Raw genomic sequence first — 22,220 nt, forward strand, 5'->3', positions numbered from 1 at the left:
TTATAAAATATGGTCTTATTAAAAAAATTTCACAAGTTTCTTACTCACCTCAAATTAGGTACAGCCATAAAACATCAGTTGAATTCATGGAGATGTTGTAGCAACCTTTTGTGAACTGTACATGCAAACAGGAAACTGGAAACTTACTTCCTATCACTAAATTGCATCTATAACATTTTGATATCAAATTGATACTTAAAAAAGGCCCAAATATCAATTATATCATACCAAAGTTTATTGATTACATCAAACGAAAATTTCTGTAATGAAAAAGGCAAGTTGCATTCATAAAAGATGGCATTCACGTTCATTTTAGAAAGCAACAAAGTAGATGTAAAAAATTGCTTAAGTGAAAAATGTAATATTGCAGTTCCATTTTACAAGCTGAAAAATGATTTTATCAACATCTGCATAAAATCTGCACATTTATATACTGCATGTTATTAAAAAATTCTATCACTAAATTATGACTTTTGCAAATTTAGGCTTACATTTATACTGTTGCTGGTGTATATGTAGTAGATATGGAATGAATATTTGTTTAATAGGCAACATCCTCAAACAATAGACAACAGTGTTGAAAATACAAGGGACATTTTGATAGCTCAAAAAATCATTCAAATTATGGTAATATGGTCCTACTGTTTTCTTATTGACTTCTTGCCCTCTTCTGATATGAGTGGTTAGATTATAGTGCTAGGAATACTGGATGGCTCATTTCAAGTTACTTCATCTGATAATCCCACGCTAGCCATGTTTTACATCATTAATAAAAATCTTTCAAAAAGCAAACCCATGCTCCTCTGATTTGAGCTGCAGTGCACAATGTAATGTGTAACTGAGATACAACTCTAAATAGCCCTCACTTGCTTATCTAGATTTCTCTCCACTGCCACATGTCACACATATTCAGTTTTATTTCTACTATCCTGGATATCCTGACTATATCAACTCCTCAATTGTTCTGCATTAACTAAGCCTCTCTATTTGGCTCTTATAGTTATTCACAGTCCTTATAGTTCTGATGTAAAATAATAACAATACAGCAGCAACAACAATGACAACAACAATAACACAATAGCAAAGCTTTCCTGGATTAGATGTTTTAGCTCTTTGGAATAGGCAAAGAATAGAAAGACTTTGCTTTCAGCAGATCACCTCAAATACAGGCTACAATAGCACACAGCACACTTAAGCTGTAAATGACATTTAACAAAATACTCAAAAATAATACTGATAGACAAGAACAAATTAAATTAATTATGGAATGGTTCCTGGTAACTGAAATTATGACCTTTTTAGAATTTAAGAAATATTACATCTAAACATCAAAACAATATATACGGAAGAATCAAATGTGCCATATGGACTATATAAATATACTGGAATAGAATGAACCTAATACTTTCCTAAATCAAGGTAAAATATAAACATCAAATAGTACAGGCATGACAGAAAGACAAAAAAATTGGAAACTGATAGAAAAATATTTTCTAAATATCATTTTAACTTAGCTTTCAAATGTGGTCCCTCTATCGAATAAAGACATTTCACACTTACTTCATGTTTTAAGTGAACTTATTAGGGGTAAAAACCTCTTTCTTATCCAGTAGTTTGAGGATCTTACCAAGGTCCACCTCATAGTTTAGAATTAGACTACTTCACTGTCCCAGTCAGCTACAGGAGTCAACATTCATGTCCAAAGAGTCATGGCTCTTACAAGTTGAACTGTTTTAGAATGGATCTCTCCTCTACCAAACTGGTAACTTTAAAAAAAGTGCTGTATACATACACAAACACAACCTCTTTCAAATAAAAACCGTTAGTAGTTTAAAATAAGCTATTCCTCCTCTCTTTGCCACGTAAAATTATAAAATGCCGATGTTAAGAATGGCACTTATTTTTATATATTTAATCCATCTTACCTCATCACCCAGCAAAATTGACATTGGAAATATCTTATTGCTTAACTGTTTTGAGGGGCTACTACCCAAGTGACCAAAGTGTTTTATTTTCAAGTTTAAATACATAAGTGGTGTGTAGTTCAGAAGAAAACAAACCAAATAACCTTTTGCAACCTTGTTTCTACAATAATACCCAGAATTAACAGTATCACACAAAGTATTCAAGGTATTTTTTTAGAAAGGATATTAGAGACCAAGACAATTAGCCTGTGAATGAACAGAAGATGAACTATTTTGTCTGATGTAGTAATATCATTTAGTTCTTCTGTATTTTCAAGTATTCCTTTTATATTTGGAAAAAAAATAAGATAATCATTCAGCAGGAACGAGAAATGTGATACAAACAGCCTATGTCTTTTGCCAGGCAAAAAAGTTAACACTGTTTTAGCAAAATCTGTTCATTTCCATTGCATGACTTCTACTTTATACTACTATATTTAAATCCATTCACGAAGTCAATGGGTTAAAAGAGCACCCATTTTATAGTTACTTTATTCTATCTAAATCCAGAATTCTAAGTATGCTTACTTTAAACTTTCATATAATTCTTAACTTTGGCCATAATGGCTACTTACAATAACTGTAAATGGTTAGGAGAGTTATTTGGTATTTTAATGGACATTTATTCTGAACCCTACACATGAGAGTGGTTTTTGTTGCATATTGAGTATCCTGAGTTAATATCTTTTGTAGTTGTTCCTTCATGCTTTCTTTCTTTAGCTGCAACCACAGTCAATATGCTTGTAGGACAACAACATGGGCAGTTCAAGATTCAGATTCTGAAAAGGTTAAAATATAGAGTTACAAAATTTATTTTGGTAACAACATATAACCATCTGTTTAATATTTTCAAAAATAAAGCAAGTAGTAAATTTTGTTATGAGAGTAAAGCAACTGTTTTAACAAAAGTGCCAAGTTTTATTCACATGCAAGAGGGAAAAAAGTGACACAATAACCGGATTTCTAATTTTTTCTTCATCTGTCAGCTGAATAGTTCAGGCTTGCTCTTTGCTTTTGGATTGCTCCAGGGCTCTCCTAGTAGTTTTTCCCACTGGGTTTGCCTATTAAGCTGGGAGCTGCTGGAACACAGGATCCTGATAGTTTTATCTCTAGCATCTAGTAAAATGCTTGGCATGTAGTAGATGCTCAGGAATTGAAGGAATGAATTGCTTATTTTTTTTTTTACGATTTATTTTATTTATTATATAAAGTGTTCTTTCTGCAAGTTTGCCTGTACGCCAGAAGAGGGCACCAGATCTCATTATAGATGGTTGTGAGCCACCATGTGGTTGCTGGGAATTGAACTCAGGACCTCTGGAAGAGCAGTCAGTGCTCTTAACCTCTGAGCCATCTCTCCAGCCCCGAATTGCTTATTTTTTGATGTGTGAATTATCTTTGAGTATGTATGTATGTGAGTATACATGCATGTGTGTGTATGAGCATGCAGAGGGAAGAGGTTAACCTCTGGTGTCATGCTTAGGTGCCATTCACCCTTTTTATTATTTTGAGACAGGAATTCATTATGTAGCTTTGACTAGCCTTGAGCTCACAGAGATCCACCTACTTTTGCCTCTCAAGTGGTGAGATTAAATGTGTGCAGCAAGACACTCCGCCCTCACTTTTTTTTTTTTAAAGACAGGGTCTTTCAGTGGGACCTGGGCTTGCCAATGAACTAGGCTGACTAGCCAGTAAGCTCCAGGAATTCTCTTGCTTTGTCTTCCAAGGAATCCTCTTATTCTGCCTTCCCAGCATTAGGGTTACAAGTGCACCAGCATACCTGGTGTTTTCTGTGACTGCTGGGTCTTGAATTCAGGTCCATATGCCTGCACACTCACCACCTTACAGCCCCAGCCCCTGGATTTGGGAATTCTGAGATGTTCAGTTTTGGAAATTTTCTGTGAAAATACTCCTTTACTAAAAAAACCACCACCCATAATATCAAAGTTATTTTTTCTTTTTGGTAGATGATTTACTATGATTCAAATGACTCTTCTTTTTCTTATTCATCATCTACTTAAAAGAAAAACCAGAGAAATATCCCTAATAAATCTGCACATTCTTCTCTCTCCTCTAAACATCATTTCATGCTGTGATCAGGATGGGGTATAATAGACAACCTGAATATAAACACTGAAGTTATGTGTCAAGAAGAGGGGGTATATCTATGATTCTCCATGATAAAATCAAGCTTTAAAGTTTGTTTAAAATGTATTTATTTAGAGTGTATTGTGTGTGCACATGCCATAGTGCATGTGTGGAGGTCAGAGACTAGCCTTCAGGAGTCGTTCTCTCCTTCCAGCATGTGGGATTGAACTCAGGTGATCAGGCTTGGCAGCAAGCATCTTTATCTGATGAACCATCTTGATGGTCTAAAACTCAAAAATTTTGAATTACAGTAATGGAAGAAGGTCTTAAAATGGTACTACTTTGTTCCCATTCTGGGACACCTTTCTTATCCTAATTGGACTATAAATTCATTAGAATACCCTCAATTTCTATTCATGTTTCCCAGTCTTCAGGTCATAATGACTTTAACCAAAATAAGGTTGCCACTCACCCTGAGAATACGTGAAAGAAATCAGGTCGTCCCCTTATCTACCAAGGAACAAATTCAGTGGCTGAATTGCCAAATATTTTCCTTGAAGAACTAATGCTACATGAAAATCAATTCCTAGAAGAAATAACTACATTAAAAGTGAAAAACTTTTTAAACTTCTTCTTTTTTTCAAGACAGGGTTTCTCTGTGTAGTTTTGGTGCCTGTCCTGGATCTCGCTCTGCAGACCAGGCTGGCCTAGAACTCAGAGATCTGCCTAGCTCTGCCTCCCAAGTGCTGGGATTAAAGGCATGTGCCACCTCTGCCCAGCCTTTTTAAACTTCTTAAATTCTAGATGTTTTAGTTGAGGCCCTGGAGAGGCCAAAAGCAGTAGCAGTGTCTGCTACTCAGCAGAGCCCCTCAACCATAGACCAAGCTAAAGAAAGCAATCCAGGGGGATACAAAATTAAATGCAAATACTATTGCTGAGATGCATCTCATAGGTTACTTAGGACATAGCAATCTGAAACAAAATGGCCAAAGATTTTGAAGGCTACTAAGAAGTAAACTCATTACTAAGGGGAAAAACATGCAGGTGAGTCATTAAAAAAATGTATAACATGCTGACTGCAGCAAAAGAAGTATGCTTCCAAAATAACACTGCAGACACAGAATGTGGTGAATGATAGGAGGTGAAAGAACCAACAGATTCAATCTATTAAAATGGGCCAAGGTAGAATCATAGATTCAAGTATATTGTCCCACAATTTTATTCAGATGATCACATTTTTTCTTTTTTTTTTCTTTTTTTTTTTTTTTTTGGTTTGTCGAGACAGGGTTTCTCTGTGTAGTTTTGGTGCCTGTCCTGAATCTCGCTCTGTAGACCAGGCTGGCCTCAAACTCACAGAGATCTGCCTGGCTCTGCATCCCAAGTGCTGAGATTAAAGGCATGCGCCACCACTGCCTGGCAATCATAATTTTTTATGTGCGCATAAAAATCAGCCCTGCTATAAACTGTACTGAGTTGCTTGTAGACAAATTTATAAGTGAATTACTTGGGAATTACTCCAAATTCCCTTCAATGGATAAAATACCTTTCAGGACCTCGAGTGTCAGAGTCCTCTGAAGTAGGAAATATAGATTGCACATGAAAGGAGTCATTCTGAGTTCTAGGGTTCCTCTCATGGTATATTAATTCCTCTAAAATATTTTTGAGGTAAATAAAACCAATATTATAAAATAAATTTTTTTAGAAACATGAACTAGGAAACATTTTGTCAATAAGCATGCATCCCCCTGAATAGCTAGGAAAGATTTTACCTCTGAGAGCTGAAACATTTAGCTTGAATAAAACTTGACATTAAAAATGTTATAATTAGAGGACTGGATCATTAACATATATTTGGGGATTAGACGTTTACAAGGACATTAAAAGTGTAAACCTACAAACACACAGACACAGCACATGAAGGTACAAACACATTTGATTATCTTCACATAATTCCCAGAAAAACATGCAATGCTAAACTGACTTGGTATTATACAGATGCAATTTTGGAATATTTGTTTCTCCAAATCATCCTTATAAGTCAAAATTATATTATTTCTAGATCAATATTAAGTATTTTCACATGATGGCACTGCCACAACAATTTGTCCTTCACAAATTAAATATATTGTATTAACATTCAGCTCTGAAAATGTCATCATTATGAGTTTCAGCAAATTTAAAATATAAATTTCCCCATATTCCAAGCAATGCATCTTTATATTTTTGCAAAGAATAGTATAAAGTTCACCACACCAACAGCAGAGAAAATTTAAAGAGTGATATTTTCATTTTTTCTTTATAATGCTGTTAATCTGTTTCTTTAAAGCCAGCCCACTTGTTTAACACTAGGTACCTGTTACAATATATTAGATTCGTCTGAGAATGTTCGTAAAAGAAGAGGTCTGACTGAAGGTCTGGCGGATAATGAGTCAGATGCCCTTCTACAGCTCTGATTTCTCTGTAATAGTGAGGCAAAGATACTTAAAGCATTTGAAGATAGGTTAACCTACCTGGTGATTAAAAATGTAGGAGAAAAAAGAAATCATTTCCTACAGACTACTTTCCTGGCCCCAAAGTACAAATTATTTTACTACACAGAAAATGCATAACATTCAAATGAATACATTTAAAGGACCAAGAAAGTCTCCAATTCAAACTGTTTTTTTGTGGTCTAAGTAAATTATATTAGCAGTATGTAGAAAACTTGGGTTTCTGGGATGGCACTGGTAGGTTATATGGTAAGATGAGTCAATATGGCTTGATTAATGAACCTTACCATCCTCTTGGTGAACACCTCTGAGAGTTGTGCTGGTGCTCTGAGCGTGTCAAAAAGGAGAAATTTGTGCAAAATGCTCTTGTCCTGATAAACAGGCTAGGTGTAAATCATGGCTTCTATATTGCCTACTCCATATTACAAAGTTATAGTTTAAGTGTTTGAAAATTACTCCTTCTCCAGTAAGACAATTTAGAAGGTGAATAAATGATTAAAAGAAAATGACAAAATATTTTAAGTATCAATAGAAAATATAAAAATGAATCATGAGAAGTAACTTTTTATGAAGAATCAGAAATGGTGTCAGGCAATGAGAATGCAAGCAAGTTGGTACATTAAGAAAGGAAATCACCTTATTCACTCCAAGAGAAACTGTGATTGCTGGAAGTTTGAGAAAGCATGAAGATAGTAGATGTTCCTGAGGAAGGGAGGCGTTTCATTACCTTGTTCACAATTGCACAAAAGGTGGAAAATTGCAGTAGAAAAGAGAGAAATGCAGAAAGCATAAAAAAGAAGAAAAAAGAAAGAAAGAAAAGAAAAAGTAAATATTCTCTCAGATGTAAAACATTTAAAAAGAAACCTTGAGAACTGGAAGTAGAAATGACATGTTAGTTTGGAAAACGTTACTTACTAAAGTAAAAGTAGAGTTAGTTAGAAATAATCTATTATATGTGCCAGCTGCTGTTTTCCTGTATATCAACTTAAAATAATTTTATTAATGGGGATATACTATTTTAAATCAAATAATTCTAATATGCCTCTTACTAAAAAAGGTTAATCTCTAATCAATAATTCACTACCTTATTTTGTTCAAAATCCATTGGTCAGAGAGCTATGTTCACGTTCCATCACAAATCACTAATGTACCTGAAGTAATAATCTTTCCTATTCAATTGTACAGACACATTATGAAAGAATTGACTGCTCCTTAGGCAGCTACAGGTAAAAAAAAAAAAAAAAAAACTAACCAAAACCAATATAATAAGAAAACATTTGGTGGTGTAACCATCCTACCACTTGCCTCTGAATTAGTGGTTAATTTTCTTTTTTCTAGTTTGATCAGTTTCACTATTTTTCTTACATAAGAGACCTCTTCACAAAGGTGGGCTAAATTTTTCTGAAGTAAAGTACACATTTTTCAAACTCAAAAAATTAGAAATTGTAAAAATTTAATTAGAAAAATCTGAGATTCTTTTTCCTTATCTGAAATCATAACATAATTTGCAGAGTTAGCTTTAGCATTGCCCATGCAAGACAGAAGATGGGAGGTCAACTACGGATGGGGATGAACTCAACAACTCTGCTAATCAATATAACCCAGGTTAGCCAGGTGTGGTGGTACACACTGTAGTCCAAGCACTCAGGAGGCTGAGGCAGGCGGATCACTATGAATTTGACTCTGTTCCCAAAACCAAAAACAACTAACCATCCACCCAAACAATCAGAAGATTACTCTTATCTTTTTACTCATTAAAGAAAATAGGAAAAGAAAGTAGCTCAAGTGATTGTACATATCCAAGAGAGTTTTATAACCAAACATTTAAATACAAATACTTCCATTTTTGTGTTTTGATATAACCATACTTCTTCCCATTTATATTTTACTTTAAATTCAGAAGTTGGGGACATGTTGGAAGTATACAAATTACCAGTTGATAAAACTAGAGAAATATTTCAGATTCTCAAAGAAAAAAAATCTATCTTCTGTTTTGTGGGCGAAAATCCTGCAACAAGATTAACATGATACCATGTCCCCATTCCCAAGTTTAATGTGCAAGCCTATCTATTTAGAGACTGCAACTATAAGCACATTTTGTTGTGTTCAAAATTCTGTATTCAACCTCCAAAGATAAAAGTAGCACAGAAATAAAAGTTTTAGAGGCTAATAGATTAGGTGTTTAGAGACTTTATAAAGAAAAAAAAAGGAAATATGAACATACAGAAAGCAGTAGAAAGCATGACATGAAAAAGAGTATTCAAAACAATAAAAAACAGAGCTAGCAACTGGCAGTGGTAGGTGAGAACAGGTGATGATGAGCTAAAACAGTGTAAAATGTACACATTCCTTTGCAGTCATCTATAGAGCTTTGAAATCAGCTCAAGTATAGTATGCCAAAGAGGCCAAGGATAAAGGCTTGTCCCAACAACCATGATTTTAGGATTTTTCCTTACAATAGTATGAGAATGTAATTTTATTTTCAGTAATACATTTTTTCAGGAGTACTGCCTTCTGAATACATGATTGTATATGACACTGTAAGTATTGCAACATGACTCATCATTATTACCATTTATTATTAAAATGCTATATTTTCCAAAATGCATTCTCTGGGAACTTTACTCAGGTAGTTGACATTCTTTCTTTCCCTGTGTTCTCCTCTTAAATGGCTTCATATCTATACATTGGAATATTCCCTTCATATTTTGTGTAGACATCTCACACTAGGCATTGGGATGTTACTGGGTCATTTCCTACTAATGAGACAACTCTTCTCATGTCTAGCAGGCAGTGAAGCCTCCTTTTAGATTGAGGCAGATTACATGAGAAAACATTATATAACGAAAGTTGGAAAATCTTCTTGCTGGAAATGTAAAGTAAAATAGTATTTACTACTTGCCTAGAAGGTACAGGGGTATTTCAATGATTTACATGGAGGCTATTGTGTTTATATGAGATATAGCTTCCTGAAATACCTCAAATCTTAAACCTTAAAACTCATTTTCAGGTGTTATCTTGCTTCTTTACTGTTCAATGCTCATTGGTAGTTCCATCAAACATTACCAACAGTATGGTTATGAAGCATTGTCATTTCATAAGCTAAAGAAAAGCTTTACTGTTTTTTCTTTTTTGAGACAGGGTTTCTCTGTGGCCTTGGCTGTTCTAGAACTCACTGTGTAGACCAGGCTAGCCTCAAACTCAGAGATCTGCCTGCCTCTGCTCCCCAGTGCTGAGATTTAATGTGTGTGCCACCACCACCTGATGTAAACTTTACTATCTTTAAAGATGGGCTTTAGCTCAAAAATTAACCTCTTTGATGAAAATTAAGCTGAGAGGTTGTTGAACTATAACCCTTGAATTAAGTGACTTGAGTGAGCTTATTTTCATTGAACATAGGTAGGAATGCATGCCTAACATGGCATAAATGCATAGATCAGAGAACAACTTGCAGGAAGGAGTTGGTTCTCTCCTTCCACCATGTGGGTACCATGGATCGAACTCAGGTTCTTGGGTTTGGCAACAAATGCCCTTACCCTCTAAGCCATCTCACCAGACCTGTGAGCTTATTTTCATAGATATATTTTTAAAAATTAAAATTAGAAATTTATCACTTATAATCATTTATAGTTTACTTAGGCTTTTTTTATTGATGTGCTTCTCTTTTTTAAAATTTTATTTATTCATGTATATGAGTTCTCTGTCTTCACGCACAGTGGAAGAGAAAATCAGATCCCATTATAGGTAGTTCTGAGCCACCACATGGGTGCTGGGATCTCTGAAAGGGCAGCCAAGTGCTCTTGGCTGAGCCATCTCTCCAGCCCTCCTTTTTTTTTTTTTTTTTTTTTTTTTTTTTTTTTTTAAAGAGACAGAGTTTCTCTGTGTGTAGCCTTGGCTGTCCTGGAACTTACTCTGTAGACCAAGCTGGCCTTGAACTCATAGAATTCTGCCTGTCTCTGCCTCCTGAGTGCTGGAATTAAAGGTGTACACCACCACTGCCCGGCAAATAATATGCTTTTCTTTCTAAGTTTTTCTTGAGATACATAAATATTCCAAAAGCTATTTTTATCTCCAGCCCATTGCAATTGCATTTATTCTTTGGTAATTTTATATATGAGTGTAAGATATTTAGATCACATTCATCTCCCCTTCCAATTCCTCCTACTCTGCATTCTTTATTTTTTTGAGATTTATTTTATGTTTAAGAGTATTTGCATGTTTGTCTGTAAATGGTAAGCATGGATGGCAGCTGTGTAGGTCAGAAGAAGGCATCAGATCCCTTAGAACTGTAGTCAAAGATGGCTGTAAGCTACTACATCTATGTGGACCTACGTCCTCTGCAAGAACGTGCATTCTTAACTGATGAGCCATTTTTCCATCCCCGTGAGTATTATGTATAATGCAAACATTACAACAGATCTTAGCAGTGCTGGGGGCTACCATTATTAGAATTTTTACTGGAGATTTTAGGAGGAAATTACTCCAATCTTGTTATGCTATCAAAAGCCATGTAATTGATTTCATTATTATGTTTTATATCTGCTTACTTACTGAAGGGTTCAAAATGAACATATTTTATAATGTAACTAGAAGGAAAGCTCCAAAGAGCTGGGGGCCATGTTTGATTCACCCCTGAATTATCACCACCTACTCTAGTAGCTAATGAATGTATCAAGGATCCTCAGACAATATAAATTGAATTGACAGGAACCCCAAATAAAAATGCCTTTATAATTATTAAATATATATTAGCTTCTTTTTCAAACATCATAGAGGCATGTTCACTACCTACTGTTAAGTCTCCTTTTAAAAACAGCTTCTAAGACCCACTTGTGGATAGCACTGATAGGCTACCTGCTGCAGACAATTCTAGAGTAAGTATGTAGAGAATGTGTAGTATGTTTACTGAAGTTAGGGGCACCTTCTACTCCAGATAGGGATGCACATTTCAATTTCACCCTATTATAGAATCTGCTAGGCTCTGAGCATGACCCAGTGTAAAGTAATTTTCTGCTTCACTTTAAAGTAAGTCTACCCTCTTGTTTAACAAGGAATACTGAGCAAAATAGGAAATCACTCAAGATTTCACACAATTAGTCATTAAACATAAAGACTAATATATTTTATGGAAAATAAGGTATTCATTCTCCTTTATTTAAAAGTTGGTTTCTTCTTGTTTATCAATGGCCAAATGGAATCTGATATGACCTACGGTTGCCATGATTCTGTTGGCCTGTACGCATTCATATATAGTAACTTTGTGCATCCCCCCCCCCCACATACACAGAGATAGTGTAGTTTAGTGCCCACAACTGTTCTGACACATTTGTAACTCTCAAAATCCTACAGAGTCTGAAAAACAATTTAGCATTTCAGACACTGGATATATCGAGAGATGTTCATCAGCAGGTGGTTCAACAAATGTTTACTGGTTCAAAAAGGGTAAGAGTAAATGAATGAATGAATGAATGAATGAATGAATGAATGAAAATGATTATGGAAATTTTCCTGTTTGTTCAAGCATATTTTCATGCCAAGCTACAGCACAGATGTTAGAATTCCCTCCTGTCATAGATATAAACCATGACAAATTTCATGCTGACCCACTGGTAACATTCTATGTTTTCAGTTAAAATTTGGAATCTCCTGTCTACATGGAATAAAAATGCTATCTGGTATGAATCTATAGCTTCCTAGCAATATCCCTCCACTTAATGGTCTATACAAACATCACTGGACATTTCAGCTGGTGTCTCATTTTTAGAAAGGGCCTAAGTAAGATTGGGATGATACATTTGGAGATTTTGAGTTGTGAGATTTTTTTACCCTTAAGAGCATGAAGCTTGAGTGTGAGCCATTTTGCAACATGAGCTCCATTATCACAAATGTAAACATTAGAAGCAGACTAAAATGTACTTTTCAGAAAAAAAAGGAGAGTAATTCAAGAGAACCTCCTTTGTAAATTCTGTAGTGAAAAAGAATCTCTTTCCTTCCCTTCCTCTGTCCCACAGGGTCTCATGGTATAGCCAAGGATGGCCTTGAACTGTGATCCTTCTGTCGGATATTACAGACATGGGGCCCTATATCCATTTTAGGTAATGCTGAGTATGGGATCCAGGCCTTTGCTCATACTAGAAAGTACTCTACAAAGTGATCTATATTTCCAGTCCCTGAACGATTTTTCTTCTTTTTCTTTTCTTTCCCTTTGTCTTACTTGAACATTTTTATATGGCTGTATGAAAATTGCCACTTGAGCCAGTCTGGAAGAAAACTGTTCCATCAATACTACTTTTTATCCTAAAACTAAAAACCAGGCTGGATGGAGCTAGTCAAAGGCCATTGAAAGGATTAAAAGTGTAAACAAATACACCAAAATTGTGATCAGTCTATCCCGTAAGCCACGTAAAAACAGGAAGCTCAGAGCAATTCTGGTCACCTAGCTATATACTGATTTCCCACACACCTCCAGTACTGAGGATTAAACCTAGGGTCTCATGAATATTTTCAAAGCTCTATCACTAAAGCTGTATTCCTAAGCCCCCTTTAAAATTTTGTTGAAGACTTTTCTACTTTAATAATTTCACATCTTCATGTCTACATGATGTCAGCCAACTGGGTTTCATAATTCAATACGCAGGAAGACCCCTATGATATACCAGTGTTGTAGCTCAATTGGTTGACAAATATTTGATTAACTACATAAGGTGGTCATGACTAGACTATTTCCCAAAAATACTGCCTTAGAGGTGTTATAAGAGCTAGTTGATATCAATATGAAAGAAATAGGACTTTATTTTAACAAAGTGAGCAAGTGTTGGCAGGAATATGATATATTTAATTAATCTGCTGGCAAAAATTTGCCAGTGGTTTTTCAGGCAATTCTAACCCTTTCACTTTAAAAGCTTTTAAAGAAATATTCAAAAGATATCAGGTAATGCGACAGAGGGAAATAACTTCTCTTCACAGAAATATAATTTAACAGTTAAAAATAAAAACACACTTATAAACTATCATGAATTATTACAAGTGTGTCCCGAAGAGTAAGGATGTTAAAACCACATCCAAGGAATTCTCTTTGGGTGAAATATACTGTTAGGAGACAGGGCTAGAAGCAACACAGAGATTAAGCAGCACTATAATCAAAGGAAGGGGACAGGTTTGAAAGAGGCAAATTAGGATTATCAACTGAAAAAAATCTGCAAACAATCCACAGGGAAATTTCTAAGGTCAAGGCTGAAATGTTGGTGTGGAAATTCCTGATGTGAAAATTCTGAGATAAATACAAAATAAAGTCTTTTTTTCCCTTTAAAAATTCCATATGGAGCATATGAGATACTCCATATGGATTGCTAAGGATCACACAGAACACTATTAAGGAATCTACTTACCACCTGCATTGGATAACGAAGTTTTTACTATACTTTTTATGCAGAAGAGGAAATTAAGTGATGAACCTGCAAGGAGGGGTTTAACATGCTGTAACTAATGCAATTCTCTAAGTAAGGTTTTCAGTTCACGGTATAGAGCGAAGCCTCTTCCAAATATTAGACTAAAACATAAACTTAGTTCTTACCCTGGCACTTCTTCTTCGTACATTCTTTACTACTATTAAGAGAATCTCAGGGAAAAGGCTGATAAATATTAGGAGAATTATGGCCAACCATGTGGAAACAGAAGACAGCATTTGAGCAAACACAAAATACATTCTCTGTTGTTTCAAAAAAGGCCTAGAATGGAAAGAAAACACAGAATAGAAAAACAAATCAATTCCTGTCTTTTGCATTTAAAAGGAATCTTCCTCACACACATTAATAAAAATTATTTTCTCTAGAATATACCAAAAGCAGTAAACAAATTTTATTTACCAAATGTTTAGAAAGAAAAGGGATGTGAATCAGGAGAACTGGAAACAATCATGCAATCAACTATAAAGCTGCCAAATGGTGACTATTTATGTGCATTGGAAAATGCCAGAGCTTAAAGACATTTAAGAGAAATGAAGTTCATTTCCATTCTAGTAAGCATTTTATTTCTTCAGCTGTCTTATTAAAAAGAGGAGCCGGGCGGTGGTGGCGCACGCCTTTAATCCCAGCACTCGGGAGGCAGAGCCAGGCGGATCTCTGTGAGTTCGAGGCCAGCCTGGACTACCAAGTGAGTTCCAGGAGAGGCGCAAAGCTACACAGAGAAACCCTGTCTCAAAAAACCGAAAAAAAAAAAAAGAAAGAAAGAGGAAGGATTTTTTGCTCTACATTCAGAAATCCAATTTTTTTTAAATGAATTACTCCAATTACCCCCTTAAAAACTTCAGTAAAAATATAAAAAAGAACTGTACAGTCTACAGTCACTCATAAATGAAAAGAATCTCTTGTCTGCAAACATATATTGAATAATAATTTGTGCCCAGGAGATAGCAAGATGGCAGACTATTGTTAATAAGACAATATTAGAATCTAGAAATCCCGGAGAATCCTTAATCTGACATTGATTTTATTTCAAATCATCTACTGAATTGTGAAGTGGAGTTGAGAAACACATCCAATCTCCCTTATCCTCTAAACTGTATACCACAAAATCTCACTATCTAAAGTATTGTTCTAAATTGAGGTGAAGACAGTAGCTGCTTAAGGTCAGGATGCATATCAGACCATCATAAATAATTTAGAACTCAAGAACTCCATGTTGATAACTACTTGGTTCTATTTATTAGATCACTGATCATGTATCACACTTCATGAACTAGTTTCTTCTCTGACCTCCACAGGTACGCACTTACATGCAGTAACCCACATTCACACACACACACACACACCACATAATAAATTTTTAAAATCTTAAAAAAGGAGGGTTGGGCGGTGGTGGTGCACGCCTTTAATCCCAGCACTCGGGAGGCAGAGGCAGGAGGATCTTTGTGAGTTTGAGGACAGCCTAGTCTACAGAGCGAGATCCAGGACAGGCACCAAAACTACACAGAGAAACCCTGTTTCGAATAACCAAAAAAAAAAAAAAAGTTTCAATGTCTCTGTAAAACATGTCCAGAGCAATTAGCTGTAATTCAGCTAGAGTTTTATATAATTTCTAGTCACATTTTGTTGGTTGCTTTATAATTTTAAGCTCATGTGTAGCTTAACCTGAACAATTCTACTTAAGCACAGAACTTGAAGTAACAAAATAAAACAAAGATTTGGTCTTCCTTTATCTATGTGATATATGTGCACAGAAATTCAGGTACCCACACCCCTAGTGGGTACCTGAAGCTATGATTAGTGCCTTCCCTTAACAGTTTCCAATAATACCCATAATAAGATTAATTTATAGAACATGCACGAAAAGACAATAATGAAATAAAATAAGCATAATAAAGACACCAGCATCATTACTCTTGTACTTTGTTGACCCAAAATAAGGGTCAGTTGAATACAAGCACTGTGATGCCATGACAGCTGACCTGAAAGTGAGATAGATACTAAGCAATTTATGGGTAGGTGGTATATATGGCTTGAGTACATGGGACAAAGGGATGATTCATGTCTCTGACAGGACAGAGTTGGGTGGTGTGCAATTTTATCACACTACTGAAAACTGCATTTAAAATTTATGAATTGCCTATTTCTAGGGGGTTTCATATGATTTATTAGTCTATGATTCACTGAGAACAATCCAAACCCTCAAGTGAAACCATAAATAAGAGAAGACTATTGTACTTCATTTTCAGTAGGTATCACTTAATGAATGTAAATAAGTGTGACAAAGTCTTTTAAATGACTTAATGAGGAAAAGTCTGTATGAAGGGTTCAAAATTGTTCAGGTTCTAGAAACATTTTATTATTGTGGTAATTTGTCTAACTTTTGAATGTTCATTACAGAGTCACAGAATTATAGTATTCTGGGTAGACAACTACATACTGCATTTAGTTAATAAAGTTTGGTTTGGTTGTATAATACTAAAGAAAACAAGTTTTTTTTTCAGTTTTGTTTGCTGTTCTTAATCATTAACTACAGAGGTGACATATGTGCTATAATTACACGTTTTATAAGTGATTCAGTGTGTGTGTGTATGTGGGTGTTTTATTTTGAGACAAGTTCTCACTATGTAGCCCTTACTGGTCTAAAACTCACTACACATGTCTCTACCTCCCCAATTCTGACATTAAAGGTGTGTTCTGCTACACCTGATCATATTATTAAAAGATTTTATCTTAAATAGCTTTTCAAAGGAGAAACTTTTCCCCCACTTTGGGGTGTGTGTGTGAAGGGTGATACAGGTTCTCTTGTATCCCAGGATGGCACCAAACTCAATATGTAACTCAGGATGACCTTGAACTTCTGGTGATCCTGCCTCTCCTACAAATACTGAAGGAAAATGCTATCATTTAAGCGATAATAGGGTCTAAATCAGTGGTTCTCAACGTTCCTAATGCTGTGACCCTTTAATATAGTTCCTCGTGTTGTGGTAACCCCCCAACCATAAAATTACTTTGTTGCTACTTCATAACTGTAATTTTGCTACTGTCATGAACTGTACTGTAAATATCTGATATGTGACCCCTCAAAGAGGTTGTGCCCCACAGATTGAGAACCACTGGTCTAAATGGACAATAATGTATATTTTAGCCAATGTTATCCTGTTGAAATGTCATAGGATGAGCATTTCTATTGGAAATCACATTCATAGTCATGCTACTAATTGTTTTATTTCACAGAGAGTTGATAATATATCTATAAATTTAAGTATTTGGGCAGAGGCTATACAAATATTGAATAAATATTTGAATTCAATCTCTGAATTGAATGAATGGACTAATAACATACTTATATTTGAAAATTTACCTAAAAGTAGCACCATTACAAGGTATAAGTAACCTCTAGTTCATTAATATTAAAGATTAGCCACCTAATATAATTAGCCACTATATCAGATATAGTCAAAACTTTAAAAGTATGTTTTACATATAAAGTATACATATATATTGCTATTTAATATTGCTCACATATGTACAGCTGCTTACCAAATAATTCCTCCCCAGAAGAATGAGAAAAAAACATAAAAGGCTAGAGAACCCCAAATCACAAAGTGATTTATCCATGTCCAGAATCGGGTATCCAAGGCGAGCTGAAATGACATGACACAATCATTTTTTAACAGACACAAAAATATTAGGTAATACATTATGATACCTGATGATTTATACACATATAATAGTTATGGGAGGATTTAGCCTTAGCCATGGCTTTAGAAGGGGATGTAGCTGAAAGAGCAGAAGCTAGGCTTTTCAAAGTACTAAAGTAAGAATGCTGAGTGCTGCCCTGAGGTCTCTTAAATTCCACAGTACAGGCATGGAAGTGTAGTCAAGCAATTTGTAGGTAGAGGGCTATTGATGTCTCAGTATTGAGTGACAGGTGACGAATGAAGCAACGGTAATAACTAGGAGGCCAAAGTCCCAAGTGGAGTTACTACAGTTATGAAATAGCTAGCCTGAGATGACTTGTAGTATTTATTTAAAATCCTACAAAAAATGCTGGCAAGATGGTTTGGTAGGTAAGGTGCTTACTTGGCAAGCCTGAAAACTTAAGTTAATCCCCATTACCAAACAGTGACCTCTGACTTCCACAGGAACGCCTTGGAATAGAAATACACACACACACACACACACACACACACACACACACACACACACACACACACACACAGAGAGAGAGAGAGAGAGAGAGAGAGAGAGAGAGAGAGAGAGTAAAGTTCTATGATATTACTGAATTAGCAGATGAATGCAGGTGAATAATGAAAATATTAGAACAAAAAAATAAAGAAAACAGAGAAGTCCTATGACAATGACATTTCTGAATTCTGTTTCAATCTAAGACTCTATGTGAAATATTACTAGAAGGATCAGATGAATTTGATTATGCTTTCAAGTATGAAAGTCCCAATTCATGAGTCTTGAGGACAGCATTCATCAAGGTTTTATAGCATTATTACATGGCTGCATATCAATGACAATGATTTTGCCAAAATTACATTTCTTCTGTTGCACGGATATATTTTTGTTTGTTTTTGAGACAGGGTCTTTCACTCAGTCTGGCCTGGAACTCATTATGTAGGCCAGACTGGCCTTGAACTCTGGGTGATTCTCTTGCCTCAGTCTCCCAAATACAGGAATTATAGATACAAACAATCATGCCTATCCCTGTCACATACCTTTATATACTTCCTTAACTAACATATAGGTAAATTTCAGTAATTAATAGAGCTTATAAAATTGTATTACCACCAAGCTCTTTCACATACATGTCTTCTATACAGACATTTATTTAAGTGTTTTAAGCACTAAAATTCTTTTAGAGCCAGCCAGCGATCCTTAAATAAATGACAATTTTTTTTTTTTTAAAGATTCAAGTTTTTGGGTTTTTTTTTTGTTTGTTTGTTTTTGGAGACAAGGTTTCTCCATGTAGTTTTGGTGCCTGTCCTGGATCTCGCTCTGTAGACCAGGCTGGCCTTGAACTCACAGAGATCCGCCTGGCTCTGCCTCTTAAGTGCTGAGATTAAAGGCGTGCTCCACCGCTGCCCAGCAGATTCAAGTTTTTTTAATTAAAAAATGATTTAAGGGCTGGAGAGATGGCTCAGTCGTTTAAGAGCATTGGTTGCTCTTCTAGAGGACCCAGGTTCAATTCCTATCTCCCACCCACATGGCAGCTCGCAGGGGTCTCTTAACTCCAGTCTGAAGGAGATCATTGCCTTCTGGTATGAAGATACCAAAGAGAGAGTTGGATACCCTGCAGCTGATATTACAGGCAGTTGTGAACCTTGCAGCATGGGTGCTAGGAACAGAACTCCAATCCTCTACAAAACTAAGCAAGTGCTCTGCTGAGCAATCTCTTCAGCCCTATGATACAAGTTTTCAACATGGAAATAGTATACGTATATATTCACAAACTTTCAGCCTGTTTATATGTAATTTAGTATAATGTCTTAAAAACAACAGTTAACTTTTCCTTTGCAAGTGGGTATCAATTGCAGATAGCTTCTTGGTTAGGGGTGGGAATATATGCCCACTTCCCCTTCTGGCTCCAACACAGTGTTTTTGAGTTTTTGTTTTGTTTGCCTGTTTGTTTTCTAAAGAGAGAGAGAAAGAAAAGGCATGGAGATAAGTGGGTAGGGAGGATCTGAGAGGAATTAGAGAAGGGGAAAAGCGTGATCAGAATATATTAAATGAAAAATTTTTCAAAAAATTAAAAAAAAACAATCCAGTGATTAAGAAGGAATATGTTTCCAAAAAGTATGGTGTCTTAACGCCAAAACAAAATAGCACAGAACATGTACTAGAAAAAATGATAAATAGTATACAAATGCTAAAACCCTTAGCATCAACTATTTTTTTAGTAAGCATTCAGACAAGGGCTTGGATAACATACAGTAACACAAAGATTAAAAGAAAAAGCTTATACAAAATATATTTGAATAAATAAATCTAACCTTCAGAGTTACAGTGAATACTAAGACTGTAAAAACAATGGTTCCAAATGTCCAGTTTCCATATATCTGAAAAACATTAAATAATTACATGTACCATAAATACATAAGCCTGCTGAAGAAAAAAAAGCCAGGTTTAATCCTGCATGTAACTGTCAAAGATCTTTTTATGAATTATTTGAGAAAATAGTTGGTTAATAAGATTAAGTCACAATACTATATTTTCATGGATAGATAAACCACACCTGTGGTTGGCTGGGTTCATTACCATGCAGCATCAAACAGGGAGTTCATGGGTTTGGTAAAGGAGGAGGGAAAAAATACTATTCCACTATAAGCACCATTCATCAAAATAAGACATCTGGATGACTCATGTCACTAATGAGTTTGATGTGTTTTTGTCCTACAATATAAGGAAGTTCTTATATAAACACAAGTGGACTCACATTTTTAAAAGCGAGTCTAATTGTTACTACATCTGTTAGCATGTGCACACCAAAGAGAAGCAGTACCACTTATAAATCCAAACGATGGCAATGAATGGCACATATGCTTACCAAACGCTGTCAAGATCTGAATGCATAACATTGAAACAAAAAATGAGATGTAAAACGTTTTTAAAAAATAAAAACAAAATAAGGTTACTAGAAGAAAAAAGGATTCAACCAATCATACATGGGTTTAGCTGCTGATAAAAATTCTTATTCTTACGTAATTTTAGCAAACACTTAAAAAGGATGGTGACATATACAATAAAATCTTAATTTGAACTTCATGACCTCAAAATGCATAATGAATCAGAAACAGCCTGGGCCAATGATTCTTATATACTACCTGGAATGTTGGCTAAACCCATGAATGTCAGTCAACATAAAGCAAATTTGAAGCAATTACTAGTCAGTTATATACAATTTTTGTGTCAAAAACTAAAAAGTAAAAGTCCCAAAACTACTCTTATGTGAAGGATCTGAGAAGTCATAAAATTGAACCTCTACTTACTAGAAGACAAAAGTTGACTTGGAAAGCTAATGAGACTTTCCCAAGGATGCCTAAGATTTAGCAGGACCTCTGTGGCAAGTGCTAGGTATATACATTCTAAGGTCACTTAATATTTTTCTAATAGTTACATTATGATTAATAATTAGAAAGGATTCATACTAAACTAACTTGTTAGTCCAAATTAGGAAGGCCTGACTATGGTATCAAATTTCAAAGTATCACTCAAATTCATTGAGCTTATACTTTTGTAAGAGATGTTAGTTGTGTAGGTTTCAGACATATTATATGCAGTAAATTATTTTTGAAACTTATCTTTTTGCCTCATATTTATGATAAGTAAGAATGACCATAAAAGAAGAGTACCAAACACAGCAAAGGAGAATACAGTGAAAGCAACATGCAAGGCACAAGTTTCACTTTCCCAGTGTGTGGCTGAAGGAAGATGGACACTTGTCTCACATCAATATTTCTCTCCTAGAGTATGGGTAGGCTAAAATCATTCCAGTGTAGATGCTCACTGATATTGTCACTTTCTCAGGAGGCACTAGCAGAACCAGCATAGCATTTTTTAAAAGAACACTGCACTACCACTTTGAAATGAAAGAAAAGATTTCCCTCTTTACATATTGGTCTAACACTACAAAGACACAGTAGTTACCCTCTTCAACTCCAAACATGGAAGGCTACTAACTATGAATTAGAAATGCAGAGGGCCATGCTGTACAGTAACACAGGAAAAATCTTTCTTCCTATTACAACACACAGGTATAAAAAAAAGTCCCAAGAACTCGATTCACTTTCTAAAAACTATAAACAAATTAAGATTCTAGAGGGTTTGCTTAAGCTCTCTTCCTAAATACAGACACAAAAGTGATTTTCTTACTCTAGTACTTCCTTTATGTTAAAGACCTAGTGTTAAGAAAACTAATTTGCAAAATGATTACTGTAAAATGTGTGACAAATGCAGTACCTATGGGAAAAATACATGTTCCCTTTACCTTTCCATTGTCTTCTAAGGATGTAGTCTGAAAAAGGAAATAAGTTCCAAAGAAGAATACTGTCCCTTCAAAGGCAGCCAGAAATGTCCAATATAAGAAGGGCCCCAACTGTAACATAGCATTGCCAGTAATTTTCCTATGAAGAAATGGAGAGAAAAATTAATGAACCTCTATAAGCTGCTGAGTTAAAGATACAAGGAAATACCAAAGATGGGCAGTA

The 22,220-nt window shown here is 35.2% G+C and overlaps 1 protein-coding gene across 2 annotated transcripts in view; it reads right to left on the reverse strand.

Annotated features, from left to right (window-relative positions):
- Nucleotides 1-213: 213 nt before the first annotated feature.
- The window catches only part of Atp11c (ATPase phospholipid transporting 11C), a 178,875-nt gene continuing 156,868 nt past the window's right edge, over nucleotides 214-22,220 (reverse strand). Inside the window, exons 25-30 of one of the 2 annotated variants that reach the window (XM_059250218.1) lie at nucleotides 22,001-22,136; nucleotides 20,007-20,072; nucleotides 17,545-17,648; nucleotides 14,112-14,265; nucleotides 6,403-6,507; nucleotides 214-2,743 (exon numbers count right to left, since the gene is read on the reverse strand). In XM_059250218.1, the coding sequence (XP_059106201.1) occupies nucleotides 6,406-6,507; nucleotides 14,112-14,265; nucleotides 17,545-17,648; nucleotides 20,007-20,072; nucleotides 22,001-22,136 (562 nt within the window). In that variant the 3' untranslated portion in view covers nucleotides 214-2,743; nucleotides 6,403-6,405. The remainder of the gene's footprint in view (nucleotides 2,744-6,402; nucleotides 6,508-14,111; nucleotides 14,266-17,544; nucleotides 17,649-20,006; nucleotides 20,073-22,000; nucleotides 22,137-22,220) is intronic. The other variant, XM_059250219.1, reaches the window with a different exon arrangement.

Source organism: Peromyscus eremicus, chromosome X (assembly GCF_949786415.1).
Source record: "Peromyscus eremicus chromosome X, PerEre_H2_v1, whole genome shotgun sequence".
NCBI classification, from domain to species: domain Eukaryota; kingdom Metazoa; phylum Chordata; class Mammalia; order Rodentia; family Cricetidae; genus Peromyscus; species Peromyscus eremicus.